Source organism: Colletes latitarsis, chromosome 5 (assembly GCF_051014445.1).
Source record: "Colletes latitarsis isolate SP2378_abdomen chromosome 5, iyColLati1, whole genome shotgun sequence".
Taxonomy (NCBI): domain Eukaryota; kingdom Metazoa; phylum Arthropoda; class Insecta; order Hymenoptera; family Colletidae; genus Colletes; species Colletes latitarsis.
Window position 1 is genome coordinate 38,191,647 of NC_135138.1, and position 13,912 is coordinate 38,205,558.

The following is a 13,912-nucleotide window of genomic DNA, read 5'->3' on the forward strand; positions in this document are numbered from 1 at the left end:
CATTGAATAAGTGGTAAGTAGTAGAAAAAAATATGTTTAACGTTAATGTATATTTTCTATATATTGAATTACATGAAGCGGAGTGTGTAATACTAATATAATTTTATCAAGTATTTCATAATTAAATTTGTTTTGTTTCAAAATTCGCTCATTTTCTTTTTATAAAATATTAGAGAGTAATTATTTTAATTTTTATATCTTTTACGAAAGTCCATATTCATATTTATTTGTCTGTATTGCACGTACACCATGTGCGTGTGTGATAGGAATATATGTGTGTAAGCATAGCATTCTAATCATGATGCAATTATGCATATTTTCTCTTTTCATTATTTAGTAATTTTATGCGCGAAATCGTTTTATCCTCGACGAAATAAGTTTCGATATTTCTAGTCTAATTTTAGCAACAACATACCGATTCTCAACATTATTCATTTTATGGTTAAGTTAATTTTTAAGCGAAGCGGCACCTATGCGATAAATCTGAAAGTTTGACTACAGAATACAGCGCAAGCGTAGAGAAGAGATCTAGTGACGCTGTGTTCTGTCGGTGGGTGCCGCGACACTCCGCGGTCCGCGTTTGATTCATATCAGATATTTTGCAATTTAGCAGAAAGAAATCGGTGGAAAATGTCGACATTACCACACAGCAAGAAGCGCGTCTGCTACTACTACGACAGTGAGTGAAAAAATTGGAAAATTTCCTAGTAATTTGTGATCCCGCGAAAATATCGTACATGCACGGGGGGATTGTCAAAATGTGTTTGTGCTGTCCGCGCTTGTATCGTGTACAACAGATTCATTTTCCGTCCAGCAATGAATTTTAATGGAATTTTATTCAAACAACCTTCATCATTTTCGTTAATATGTTCAATGCTTTCGTTTTCTTCGCAATACCATCCGTTTCTCGCGTTCCTTCTACCTTCTTGCACGGTTTTAGCCGCGTTAAAGCGAGAGATTCACAGGTGTAGCTCCATATTACCGTACCTGAACGAAGAAAGAGCGTCGGCTTTATCTACCTACCTACCTTTTAGCAATTACACCACATTCAACGATCATTATCACTTGTCTTCTATTTCTTAATGCAAATGTTTCATATTTCTTTTTTCTTATGTTTATATACTTGTAATATGCTACGATGTACGAATTGTCCATAAATCGTACAAAACTAATAACGAGTAGTCATTATAACCAATTATGAATTACAATTATTTTTCTCCCAATCGGATACTGCGTGTATCGTTTATATTATTAAAATCAACATTATTCAACGATAATATAATCCCGATGATATGTCGATTTCTTGTAGTAAAATAAGCGAATTGTAGGTTATGACAAAATATTGAAAAATTATACAAACTGCGTAATTAATACGAACTTAAGTGCGCGGATCTGTGAACCTAACTTGTGTACGCTGCAAATTCTACAAAAAAAAATACAACTTTGATTGTACATACAAGAAGTAACGCTTTTTTCTGATCACTTACGCGAGAGATTCTCAAGTGCATTTCGGTTGACCGTATTGTAGGTAGTAATACAGATATCGGTTCTAAGCTTTATATTTATGAAACCATTACAAATTCGTAATAAAAATTCGTCGTTTTACGTACGTATTCGCGGTACAGTCGAGCAAATGAAAAAAAAAGTTATTCTTTAGGTGATATTGGAAATTACTACTATGGGCAAGGACATCCTATGAAACCACATCGTATAAGGATGACACATAATTTACTTCTCAATTATGGTCTTTATAGAAAAATGGAAATATATGTAAGAATTGTTAATCAATTTATATATTTTCATTCCTAATCTATATACTTTTGAAATATAAAAAAGTATTAATATTGTACTATTGGTATTCATGAATAACTAATAATAGTATAATAGTAGTTGTAAGTAATTTAATTTTTTTTTTTGTTTGTTTAGCGACCTCATAAAGCTACAGCAGATGAAATGACAAAATTCCATAGCGATGAATATATTAGGTTTCTCAGGTCCATAAGGCCTGACAATATGTCAGAGTATAATAAACAAATGCAAAGATGTAAGCTCATGTAGTTTATTTATGCTAGAAGCAGAAACATGAACTGTGTTCAAAAAAAAAGATAACACTTTATTTTATTTTATAGTTAATGTTGGAGAAGATTGTCCTGTTTTTGATGGTTTATATGAATTTTGTCAATTGTCAGCTGGTGGCTCTGTAGCTGCTGCTGTAAAACTTAACAAACAAGCCTCGGAGATTTGTATAAATTGGGGTGGAGGTTTACATCATGCCAAAAAGAGCGAGGCATCTGGTTTTTGTTATGTCAATGATATTGTACTAGGAATCTTGGAACTGCTTAAATATCATCAAAGAGTTTTATATATTGATATTGATGTTCATCATGGTGATGGGGTAGAAGAAGCTTTTTATACCACTGATAGAGTAATGACAGTCTCCTTCCATAAATATGGTGAATATTTTCCTGGTACCGGCGATCTCCGTGATATTGGAGCAGGGAAGGTAAAAAATCGACCAATAATATAAATAAGGTATATTAGTATGCATTTTGTTGAACTGCATACTTATATATATACTTTCCTCTATGCAGGGAAAATATTATGCGGTCAACATACCGCTAAGAGATGGTATGGATGATGAAAGTTATGAGTCAATATTTGTACCTATAATTTCAAAAGTGATGGAAACCTTTCAGCCTTCTGCTGTTGTTTTACAGTGTGGTGCTGATTCGTTAACAGGTACAGCTTTGTATGTACGTGAATATAATTTTAGAAAGAAGACATTTGTATTAACTGGAACATGTACTATTACAGGGGATAGATTGGGTTGTTTCAACTTAACAGTAAGAGGTCACGGTAAATGCGTTGAATTTGTAAAAAAATATAATCTACCTTTCTTAATGGTTGGCGGTGGCGGATATACTATCAGGAACGTGTCTAGATGTTGGACATATGAAACATCGGTAGCTCTTGGATCAGAAATTGCAAACGAATTACCTTACAATGATTATTTTGAATATTTTGGACCTGATTTTAAATTACATATTAGTCCTTCAAACATGGCAAATCAAAATACTCCCGAATATCTTGAGAAAATTAAGTATGTTTTATCAGAATTTAAACATATGTATAATTAGTTTTTCCCGTAAATTATTCTTTATTTTCGAACATTAAATTTTTTTATAGGAGCAGATTATTTGAGAACCTACGAATGTTACCTCATGCACCAGGTGTACAAGTTCAACCAATTCCAGAAGATGGTGCGGTTATCGAAGATTCAGAGGCAGAGGAAAAAGTCAATCCGGATGAACGATTACCGCAACGGGATTTAGATAAAAGGATACAACATGAAAATGAATATAGTGACAGTGAAGAAGAAGGGGAAGGCGGACGAAGAGACAACAGGTCATTTAAGGTAACATTCATTATTTTTGCAAGCATAAACAACTTATTTATTTACATTTTTATTGTACCTAACTAGTAAAATGTTACAGTTGTAATAAATATTTTTATATTTAAATGACAATTCTTTCTTATCTAAAAGGGTTCCAGAAAACGACCTCGCCTAGAAAAAGGTCAAGAAGGCATAGAAAGTGATCTCAAAAAAGAAGAAGATATAAAATCGGAACCAAAAGGTATGTACATTTAATTTTTCTGTATACGGTTATGCTTATGTGTTTACCGGTGTTTTTTTAAAAAAACAGTAATACTTTACAGAAAATGAGAAAGACGAAAAAGCAAATGTCATTAACGAGGAAACAAAGAAGGATGGTGGAGCGAATCCCTGATAAATGGTTGTTGTTGAACATTTAAGAAATTGGAAAAAGTCCTTATTTAAATCAAGTATAGATAAGTATAGGTAACTTAAGTCAAGAAACATACGATGTACGCTGCCTCGAACTCGGTATACGATTCTAAATCATACTTATAATTTTTTATTTTGTTCGGAAATATGCACCTCGGTAGGAACAACAGCATATATCGAATGAATTCGTGGCAGGCGACATTGTTATCACGTACACGTATGAGCGTGTGATTGACTCCAAGCGCTCTGCAATTTTAATTGTTGTCTCATTAAATTTACAGACGTTTTCCGATATTCTTAAATTGACAATTTATCAAGTAATCGATTCTGAAAATAATTTTGGAATCAGGCGGTATCTTGAATAACCTGTCAAATTTTATGATTTTACCAAATCCATCTTTGTATACATTTATACAGAATAAACGTAACTAGTCAGACGAGGCAGATACCTTGACTGTACAAAGAATTTTCATACCGATGAAAACTATACATTTTATAACATTTGTTTGATGTGCCCAATGAGATCATAAGATAATGACAGTATTTCAAGATATCTAAATTTACAATTAGCATGTTCCGATAAATCATGCAAGAATATAATAATTGTAACATTTTGGACGCTCGAAGTCCCTCTTCTTATCCATTACTCGCAGCGTGATCTTGATTAAACCGTTTAATAAGCGCGACTTATAATCGAAAGAAAAAGCGATTGTACAACGGGCAAGTATTAGGGGTTCACAAATTTTTTTGCTTCCTATTCTTGTACATAACGTAAAATCAGGTTTAAATGAAGTCCTACATGCAATAATACTATACAATAACAATAACGATATTCGTTTTGATATGTAAAGTATTTTATTTTATATGGAAGAAATTGAATGATCAGCGAAGAAGAAAGTATGGAGAAATTAGGACAGTCAATGAACGTATTGAATTCAAACATAGATGTAGAATCTTAATCATAAATTAAGCAAAAATAATTATAAGAGTTCAAAATTTACGTACGCGATGCGGTCGATTTATATCTGTATACTGAGGTTGCGAAAGCACTCTCGTTTAGGAAAAAAAGAAAAGCGTTTTACAGATGCATCTATAAAATTGTTACCCTCCAGTTGCAGTTCTTTGGACGTTTGTGCGAGAGTTAAAAATACATTAATAATTTTGTGTACATAAAAATTTAACTTTTTGCGCCTCAAAAATAATTCAGAAACAGATTAAATTCGACTAGTTGCACGACGGCAGACAATTGATCGAAAGAGAAATATATGTCAACCTATCTAGTTGTAATTAAGTACCTACCACTACTTGTAATTAATTATCCACCACGACACAATGACAAATTCGATATAACATTGCGTATATCTAAGTCGGTTTGAGATAGATCAAGTACGATATACATATATAAATATATATATATTTATGTCCAGACATGAATAACACGAATGTTTTTAAATATTTATAATAAAAAATAAAGAAATTTACCGCGTGTATTTGGTGAATTTACTTTTTCGCCACGTGGATTAATAGTATACATATGTTTTCTGTCATATCAAAATGGTGGCAGTATTAGGAAGCCGACAGATCGTTCGTAGGTCTTTTACGATTTGGCTCGCGATAAGTGTGTTTTATCAAAAGTTTGACATTCGATGTGCAAATTCGATACGTCCAATATGATAACGACTCGTACTGTTCGTTTTATATGTAGTATTACCGGATATACGATACTGTTTAACGAAATTCCAGTTCTAACCTCATAGTTGGGAAAATTTATGCCTTAGGATATGAAAACAATGCACGAATGACTGTTACCTATGTATGTATGAAGTCCTAAGGATTCTATTAAAAAAAGCATAATATTGCTACTACTTAGTTGAGAAAATTTATCGGAAAAAGAAAATTTAACGGCCGCTAGATATCTAAACATCTTAAAGATACCAAAAGTTTGATGTTGATGCAAATATCGTCGTATAAATTAAAGCAAAACGTTTAGATTTATACAATCTGTTAAAATGATTTCTCAATTATCGCATGTTATGACTCTTGCAAACAGCATTATTGGAGTAAGTGTTCTTGCAATGCCATTTTGTTTCAAGCAATGTGGCATCATATTGGCTACTTTGGTTTTATTAGTAAGTAGCGTTTTGTCTCGACTTGCTTGTCACTTTCTTATCAAGTCAGCTGTAATGTCAAGAAGACGAAATTTTGAGCTTTTGGCTTTTCATGCATTTGGTCATATGGGAAAATTCTTAGTGGAACTGTTCATCATTGGTTTTCTTGTGGGAACGTGTATTGCATTTTTTGTTGTTATGGGTGATGTGGGACCACAAATTGTAGGGAAAGTGGTAGATAAAAATCCAGAGGATATCAGAACTAGTTTGCTCATAACAACAAGCATTTTTATAGTTTTACCATTGGGATTGCTACGAAACATTGACAGCTTATCTAGTCTTTGTACAGCAACGATTATCTTTTACGTTTGTCTTGTATTAAAGGTAAATAATTTGTTTTACTTTGAATACAAAAATTTAAACGATTACAGTAATGCCCACTTAAGTGACCGCATTTTTGCCCACTTAAGTGACCGCGGTTATCTCCACCAATTCTCTTAAAAGCCAAGCGGTTTCGAACATCGAGCGTGTCAAGCGTAACTTGACGCCGGTCGTTATCGATACATTGTATGTATACATCTATCCTTTTTCCTTATCTCCCTTTAATTCTGAGAACTAACCATGCCCATATAAGTGACCGCGGCCGGTCCCGAGTCTGGTCACTTAAGTAGGCACTACTGTAAATGTAATTTATGTTAGTTGCAATACTTTCTTCTTTGTTATTAGATAATGACAGAATCTATACAACACATTTTTTCTGGGGATTGGTATGAACATGTATATTATTGGAGATCATCTGGTATATTACAGTGTATACCTATCTTTTCTATGGCTTTATTTTGTCAAACACAATTGTTTGAAATATATGAAACAATTCCTAATGTGTCATTAGAAAAAATGAATGATGTGGTACGAGGTGCATTAAATATATGTACTATCGTATATCTATGTGTTGGATTTTTTGGTTACATTGCATTTTGCACACAACCTTTTACAGGTATTTCTAATGTCCCAAACTCATGTTGTTCTTCTGAGTTCTACTAATTTATTATTGAATTTGTAGGCAATATACTAATGAGCTTTGAACCTAGCTTATCATCAGAAATGATCAAAATGGGATTTGTGTTTTCTATTGCATTTAGTTTTCCTCTAGTCATTTTTCCATGTCGTGCAAGTTTAAACTCTCTTTTATTTCGCAGGGTTTGTATAGTTATAGCAATATTCAATAAGAGTAGAATGGTATCATTTAGTAGATACATAATCTCTTGCAGGTACACACTCATGAACCATCTATAAGTTATTTACCAGAAACAAGATTTAGGTGTCTTACTATTGCAATTGTGACTGTTTCTTTGATTGCTGGCATTTTAATACCAAATATCGAATTTGTTCTTGGGTTAGTGGGATCTACAATTGGAGTAATGATATGCCTAATATTTCCAGCAATATTTTTCATATCCATTAGTAACAAACATACTAATGAGAGATTATTGGCACAAGTGAGATTCCTAAACACATGTATTGATTTTGTCACTCCATATTTGTTTATTGTTAATATTTTCTCGTCTATGTCTTGTTAGGTAATTTTATTCACTGGTATCTGTATTATGATTTTGAGTACATATGCAAATTTATATGCATTAGAAGAATCCAGCAATGCAAAAGCATTAGCAACAACAAATAAACCCCTTAATCAAGTTAACAATTTACCATTAAATCTGAATAAAAATGACATCAATGCAATAGTAAACATTCCCATTAATCCTGAAATTCTTCCAGACATTAAAGGTATTAATTTAAAATCAAATATTTTCTGCAGATTACTATTATTATGATATCATGTACAGAAATATACAATGATAGTAGTAATAACAATAGTAATTTTCAGAAAAAATAAATCAGATATCAGATCTAAATATTCTTGACAAATCAATGAACCAAAAAGCAAACGACGTGCGTCAGGAACCACCGATTCCAGTAGAGCGCATAATTGTTGCAAAGAAATCGGCAGTAGAAACGCAAAAGTCTGTCGAAAATATAGTTGTTACAGTTCCCCCAATGATCAGAAATGCTGTAGAGGAGATAAAAACATTGAATGAAGATTTTCATAAAGATTCAAACACTATAATAAAAAATGAGGTCGAGAAGGCAGTAGAATCTATTACAGCAAAAACAAAGGAAGAAAATAATGTTGCAGAATTAAAAGAAGATTTTGTAGATACACAAATAAATGACAATCTTATAAACTCTGATGCAATTAAGAAAGAAGAAATAGAGCTAGCTGCAGATGCAGAAGCTGCTAACATAATAGCTGCAGAAAAACATGAGAAGCATAGACAGACTTTGGAGAAACATAAAGAAGAAGAACTGCAAATGATACAAGAACGAAAAGAAATATTAAAAGATATTAAAGAACAAGAACAAGAAATTGAAAAACGGAAACAATTGATTATAAAGGATACACAAGAGCTTAAAGAAAATGAAAAGGAATTAAAAACTCTTAATCAATTGTCCCTTTTAGAAGTAAAGCGTAATTTTACGAACTTAAGTGTTAATAATAATGAAAAATCTTTAAATAAAATAAAAGAATATAACGATGAAAAAGCTTTTAATGCAAACTCTGAACTCTTGAATGAACAGCCTAAAAAAATAAATGATGGTGACAAGGTTGAAGTTAAGCAGTCAGAGACTATAGAAGGATCTAATATTCTTTCTAAAAATGGAAATGTAAACAATGATTTAAGTATTCAAATGAATATTCAAAATGAAAATCCTGCCGTAATAGATGTAAACAATAAGATGTTAAATAACAAACCTATTGAGGAAGAAAAATTCCAAGAAGCAAAAGTAAGACCAAGTAATTCAATTGAATTACCAAAAGGCCCTATCTTAAATGCTTTGACAAAACATGGATTGCAAAAATTCATTGCTACTAATGAATTAGTAAATAATAATGAGGATGATAAAATCCTCTCGAAAAATAATAACGGCGCTAATGCTATCAATTCTAACTTACAAAAGGATTCGAAAACTAAGGATCAACAAGTACAGCAGAAATATTCTTTACCCATTGCATTGAAAATGCGAACTCAAACAAAAGCAGATAGTGGCTCTATTTTATTGCCAAATAAGTCTGACGAAAATATTCAAGCAATCCACAGAGATATTTTGGAGAATCATGAACGTGATAAACGAGAGATCAACGAAAATGTAGAAGAAACAAATACCAAAGTTACGAGTGATACTTCCGATAAAAACACCGAATACTTAGTAAAAAATTCTACCTTGAAAGATGATCGCGAAAAATGTTCGAAACAGGATGAAAATATGGACGGAAGCATAGCCGGTAAATCAACGGAAGGATTGGCCAAAAATCCTTCTAAAAGCAATTTGGTCGAAGCACCGTTGATTAAGACCAATATATTTTTGTCGCAACAGGAAATTGCAGATGCGATTTCAGTAGATCCGAATATTGATATAAGAGGAGAGTACGTGAAATTAAAACAACGGGATTTAAAGTCCGTGGATACTGACGAAGATTGTAACATTTGAATTTCTGGCGACCTGATTAGAAATAGTACATACGACATAATATATGTATGAAAACTTTATTTTATGTATAAAAAATTAAAATTATAATTTCTTTGTTAGTGTTCCTTTCGATTCTACTCATATAAGTTACATGTGTACATACAGTAGACGGATGATTTTAATTCTAATGAATACTATTTATGTTGCACTGTTGCGCTACATATCGTTATACATATCGCTATTAGTTTACATCATAATTATCCGCGAATAAATATAATTTCGAATATATTTTTACATTAAAGGAAGTTTCATTATTTTCCCCAATCTATTTAAGGTGTTAATAGAACAATGTATCAATTGCATTTGCTTTTTTATTCGTCGGAATTCGTACTGGGTGCGTCGATTCCCTTCCTCTTCAATCAGACTTGCTAAGAGGCAACGAACTGACGGTCACACTGATTGAAGCCTTATGGACCGGTAGCATCGTAGATACCGTTATTTTACACGTTCTTGTTATAATTGTTATTTAACTAGTAGAAATGCCACGAATTACGTTTTTACATCCCGATCTTGGAATCGGAGGAGCAGAAAGATTAGTAGTTGATGCGGCGTTAGCTTTACAAAATAAAGGTTATGACGTTAATTTCGTGACAACTCATCACGACACGGAGCATTGTTTCTCCGAAACCAAGGATGGAACAGTTCCTGTTACGGTTGTGGGAAACTGGTTACCCAGGCATATTTTGGGTAGATTTTTCGCACTTTTTGCTTACATTCGTATGGTAAGCTTATTACTTACGTACTAAACATTTGATTTATTTTAATATGTGCTCCTCTTTGGTAAAAATATTATTTTAAAATATAAAAAAAGGCTACAGAGTAGAATAATTTTTCAAATTACTTTAAGTAATATTTTATATTTAGTATTTGTACTTTTTCTCCACATCATTCTATATGCATTGATAGTTCCTACATTTTACTATACATGTACTTAAAAAATTATATATCTCTATGCATAAATTTCACATTTATACATCTTTTTCACAGATTTATGCAGCTGTTTATATCATTTTGTGCGAACATCGACCAGAAATTGTTTTTTGTGACTTAGTTTCTGTATGTATTCCTATTCTTCGTTTACGAATTCCATATATAATTTATTACTGCCATTATCCAGATCAATTACTTTCACGACAAGAAGGCTTTGGTAAACGATTGTACCGTATACCTCTTAACTATTTGGAAGAAATTACTACTGGAATGGCACATAAAATATTTGTAAATAGCATGTATACATGCAGTGTATTTAGGGATACTTTTAAGAGATTACACATTGAACCTGAAGTTTTATATCCTTCCATTAATACAGATTTCTTTGATAAAACTCGAATAATATCCTTGGAAAGAGTACTTGATAAAAAATTACCATCAGATAGCATTGTACTCTTATCGATTAATAGATATGAACGTAAGAAAAATTTACGATTAGCAGTAGAAGCATTAGCAGAACTTAAAAACTATTTAACAGATATAGATTACAAAAAAGTATATTTAATTATGGCTGGTGGATATGATAAAAGGGTAGAAGAAAATGTAGAACATTACTTAGAATTAATAGGGCTTGCTGATGAATTACATGTCTCAGATAAAGTAACATTCCTTCGTTCTCCTTCAGATATTGATAAAATATCGATTCTACATCATTGTAAAATTTTACTGTATACTCCGCCGAACGAACACTTTGGTATTGTTCCGCTCGAAGCAATGTATACGTGTAAACCAGTAATCGCGCATAATTCTGGTGGTCCAAAAGAATCCGTAATATCTGGGGTTACCGGATTTTTAGTTGATTTATCCGGTGATGCATTTGCTTCAAAAATTGCGTACTTAATTAAAAATCCAACATATATACAAGAGTTTGGTAATGCCGGTAAAGATAGATTTATGAAAACTTTCAGTTTCGTTGCATTTAGCGCTCAGTTAAACAAAGCAGTCGAAAACTTAATTAGCAATAACAAATTAAAAGAAAATTAAAATTATCAAACTTTTATGCGATCGATATAAATTTAAATTATAGCATTTTAATTATATCTTATATGATATAAACATACAACGATTACAATAAAGAGGTAGGGAAGTATCATATATAAACTTGCACAAGTGAATTGCATTCCAACTATGGCACGTCACGTTTCTTGTTGGCATAATCATTTTACCATAGTGCCTTGTAACAATACAGAAAGTATGTTCCTTTCTGATTATGTACTCTATGTATTGAGTTTTGTATTAAAACTCGGAAATGATTATTTGATGTATTAACTATATTTACTTATATAGTACAGAAATTATTTAATGTATATTTATTATTTATATTTATCGTATACATGATCTGTTTATTACATTCACAAGACCATTAAATTGTATGACGTATATAAAAACGTTCGATTTACATTACGCCATATTTATTCCGAAATTAAGTATAAAGTGAAATATTTCTTAATATGTTGACTATTATGTTAATTTTGTTTTACTTTTATTTAAATAATTCGTCAGAAATTTCGTTCAATTTAGTATCATTTAAATCGAACAACATATATATTATCATCATCCTCCTCGTTCTCATACAGTTGCATGAAACTAATGAAAGAGCATTGTTTGTATTTTATAGGGATTCGCGTGACTCATCGTATGGATGTATCCGAAGGTTCTGTTCTTTTACGTAGTCGACAGGCTACATATGCAACCAACCGTTCTATGGGCATAATAAGGGGAAGTATGCTGGACGGATGAAGCTTTTTCGCAGCATCATATTCCCCTTAAACTGCACCGCTGAACGCGTTGTATATTTGTGTACATAATAGTCGACACATTAATTAAGAAATTAGTCCATTAATTGTAAACTATCAAGTTTTTCACTGGAATAAAAACCTGCTTTAACTTGTCTTCCACCAAAAAATCGTCCATTTAAATCAACAACGGCTTTAATAGCACTTTCTATTCTTTTGAATTCTACAAAGATCCTAACAGCCTCTTCTGCAGCAGCTTCCGTTACTTCATGAATAATAACACGCGCGACATCGCCATATTTTGTGTTACATTCATCTTTAACTTCAGGCTCGAGATCCTCGTCTACTTCTCCGGGTCCAACCATATTGCGCAACAACACAACCTAATCGAAAATAAATACTTAATAAGACTAATATCGTAAATAATTTATGTTATTTTTGATTCTTTTTAATATTACCTTGCTTGGACATTTCATTATTTCTGTAATACTAGGTTCCTCGGAAGGTTGCGACAAAGAACCTAGTTGCGATGGAGGCGGCGATACAGCAATAGGCGGTGGCGGTGGCATGAGTTGCTCCCTTTCCCCAACAATTCTTCCACCTCGTTTACTAGTTTTCTCTACTTGCAAAGCAACAGACATTCCTTGTTCTTTTTTACCAAGCCCTTGTCCCTCTTTAAAACCATATTTGGCCATTATTTTGGCTGCCACAGACGACGTTGCATATCCCATGTTAGTTGGTTGTTTTGGTGCTGGGGGTGGAAGATCAGATGATTCTTGTAAAGAAGGTGGTGGTGCTATAGCTGCTCCACCAGCAATACCTCTTGATGTTGGAGTTCTTTCTTCATCCCTTTCAGGTGGTATCATTGTGTTATTTCCAGATGAAACCTAAACCAAATATTTATATTACTTTATTTAAAAAGCTAATATAATAATGAATCAAGCTTATATAATTATGTTACCTGTGCATCTTCAAAACGTGAACTATCTCGTCTTCGTTTACGCATTTCAGTTTCTTGATCATGTTCTCTATCACGCAAGTCTCTTAATTCTTTCACAACTTTGTCATATTCATTAGGCCACATAGGATCATACTCATTTATTACATTCCAATCAAATTCACCACCAACTCCAATACTGCTAACAGTGCCAGAAGAAAGTGGATTACTGTGTGGTGTGTCATCTTCTCTATCTACATTCCGATTTGCTTTTGATTTCAAATCTATCACAGGTGCCAATACTGCTGTGGCTTTTCTATATTGTTCACGTTTTGGCTAAACACACAATAGAATTTTAAATGTTGTTAGAATTTGAGCACTATTAAATAAATAGTTTACCTGTGTAGTAGCTGCCTTTTTTAATTGTAATTGAGACTGTAATAACTTAATACTAGATGACCAGCCAGCCACCTTCTCAGATGTTCTATGCTTATCAAAATCATCATATAATGACATAATATCGATCTTTTATATGCTGATATTAAAACATTATATTCAACTTCACTTTTTTAAAAGTTGTCCCGTACTTGGGAAAGAATCGTAGAAGGTATATTGTTTAATTTTGTAATTAAAATTACAGGTATGTCTGAGACATAGATTTTATAATACCTATAGATCTGAAATATTTTAATTTTGCCTTTTCTCAATGTTACAAAAACGTTTCTAAACACGTATGAATATAATG

At 32.3% G+C, this 13,912-nt stretch overlaps 4 protein-coding genes across 6 annotated transcripts; 3 read left to right on the top strand and 1 right to left on the bottom strand.

Annotated features, from left to right (window-relative positions):
- Positions 1 to 519: 519 nt before the first annotated feature.
- On the top strand, positions 520 to 5,282 carry Hdac1 (histone deacetylase 1). Its single transcript, XM_076765958.1, has 9 exons — positions 520 to 679; positions 1,658 to 1,770; positions 1,927 to 2,044; positions 2,130 to 2,503; positions 2,592 to 2,739; positions 2,815 to 3,100; positions 3,187 to 3,415; positions 3,545 to 3,635; positions 3,718 to 5,282. Exons 1-9 carry the CDS (start codon positions 631 to 633, stop codon positions 3,786 to 3,788), a joined length of 1,479 nt encoding a protein of 492 aa, XP_076622073.1. The 5' UTR covers positions 520 to 630; the 3' UTR covers positions 3,789 to 5,282.
- A 77-nt stretch (positions 5,283 to 5,359) lies between these two features.
- On the top strand, positions 5,360 to 9,745 carry LOC143342249 (uncharacterized). The gene is made up of 6 exons (XM_076765957.1): positions 5,360 to 6,297; positions 6,640 to 6,910; positions 6,977 to 7,113; positions 7,185 to 7,412; positions 7,494 to 7,701; positions 7,802 to 9,745. The coding sequence occupies exons 1-6, from the start codon at positions 5,815 to 5,817 to the stop codon at positions 9,463 to 9,465; spliced, it is 2,991 nt and encodes a 996-aa protein (XP_076622072.1). The 5' UTR covers positions 5,360 to 5,814; the 3' UTR covers positions 9,466 to 9,745.
- A 122-nt stretch (positions 9,746 to 9,867) lies between these two features.
- Alg2 (alpha-1,3/1,6-mannosyltransferase Alg2) lies at positions 9,868 to 12,251 on the top strand. 3 transcript variants are annotated; one of them, XM_076765960.1, is made up of 3 exons: positions 9,868 to 10,226; positions 10,492 to 10,560; positions 12,113 to 12,251. In XM_076765960.1, the coding sequence occupies exons 1-3, from the start codon at positions 9,984 to 9,986 to the stop codon at positions 12,122 to 12,124; spliced, it is 324 nt and encodes a 107-aa protein (XP_076622075.1). In that variant the 5' UTR covers positions 9,868 to 9,983; the 3' UTR covers positions 12,125 to 12,251. The 3 variants fall into 3 exon arrangements, with proteins under 3 accessions (XP_076622075.1, XP_076622076.1, XP_076622074.1); XM_076765961.1 differs by lacking the exon at positions 10,492 to 10,560 and having other exon boundaries at positions 12,113 to 12,243; XM_076765959.1 differs by lacking the exon at positions 12,113 to 12,251 and having other exon boundaries at positions 10,492 to 11,478.
- Positions 12,252 to 12,325: 74 nt separating this feature from the next.
- Spf45 (splicing factor 45) lies at positions 12,326 to 13,811 on the bottom strand. The gene is made up of 4 exons (XM_076765962.1): positions 13,567 to 13,811; positions 13,192 to 13,503; positions 12,689 to 13,117; positions 12,326 to 12,613 (listed from the first exon to the last, which is right to left on the bottom strand). Exons 1-4 carry the CDS (start codon positions 13,681 to 13,683, stop codon positions 12,326 to 12,328), a joined length of 1,146 nt encoding a protein of 381 aa, XP_076622077.1. The 5' UTR covers positions 13,684 to 13,811.
- Between the last annotated feature and the right edge of the window lie 101 nt (positions 13,812 to 13,912).

Bases quoted from the DNA above. Each gene is read 5' to 3' on its own strand.
- Hdac1 (XM_076765958.1), top strand. From the start codon at position 631: ATGTCGACATTACCACACAGCAAGAAGCGCGTCTGCTACTACTACGAC. The intron at 680-1,657 runs GTGAGTGAAAAA...GTTATTCTTTAG, and splicing joins CGTCTGCTACTACTACGACA to GTGATATTGGAAATTACTAC. The intron at 2,740-2,814 runs GTACAGCTTTGT...GTACTATTACAG, and splicing joins TGGTGCTGATTCGTTAACAG to GGGATAGATTGGGTTGTTTC.
- LOC143342249 (XM_076765957.1), top strand. From the start codon at position 5,815: ATGATTTCTCAATTATCGCATGTTATGACTCTTGCAAACAGCATTATT. The intron at 6,298-6,639 runs GTAAATAATTTG...CTTTGTTATTAG, and splicing joins ACGTTTGTCTTGTATTAAAG to ATAATGACAGAATCTATACA. The intron at 7,114-7,184 runs GTTTGTATAGTT...AATCTCTTGCAG, and splicing joins ACTCTCTTTTATTTCGCAGG to GTACACACTCATGAACCATC.
- Alg2 (XM_076765959.1), top strand. From the start codon at position 9,984: ATGCCACGAATTACGTTTTTACATCCCGATCTTGGAATCGGAGGAGCA. The intron at 10,227-10,491 runs GTAAGCTTATTA...TCTTTTTCACAG, and splicing joins TTTTTGCTTACATTCGTATG to ATTTATGCAGCTGTTTATAT.
- Spf45 (XM_076765962.1), bottom strand. From the start codon at position 13,683: ATGTCATTATATGATGATTTTGATAAGCATAGAACATCTGAGAAGGTG. The intron at 13,504-13,566 runs GTAAACTATTTA...TTGTGTGTTTAG, and splicing joins AAAAGGCAGCTACTACACAG to CCAAAACGTGAACAATATAG. The intron at 13,118-13,191 runs GTAACATAATTA...TATTTGGTTTAG, and splicing joins CACGTTTTGAAGATGCACAG to GTTTCATCTGGAAATAACAC.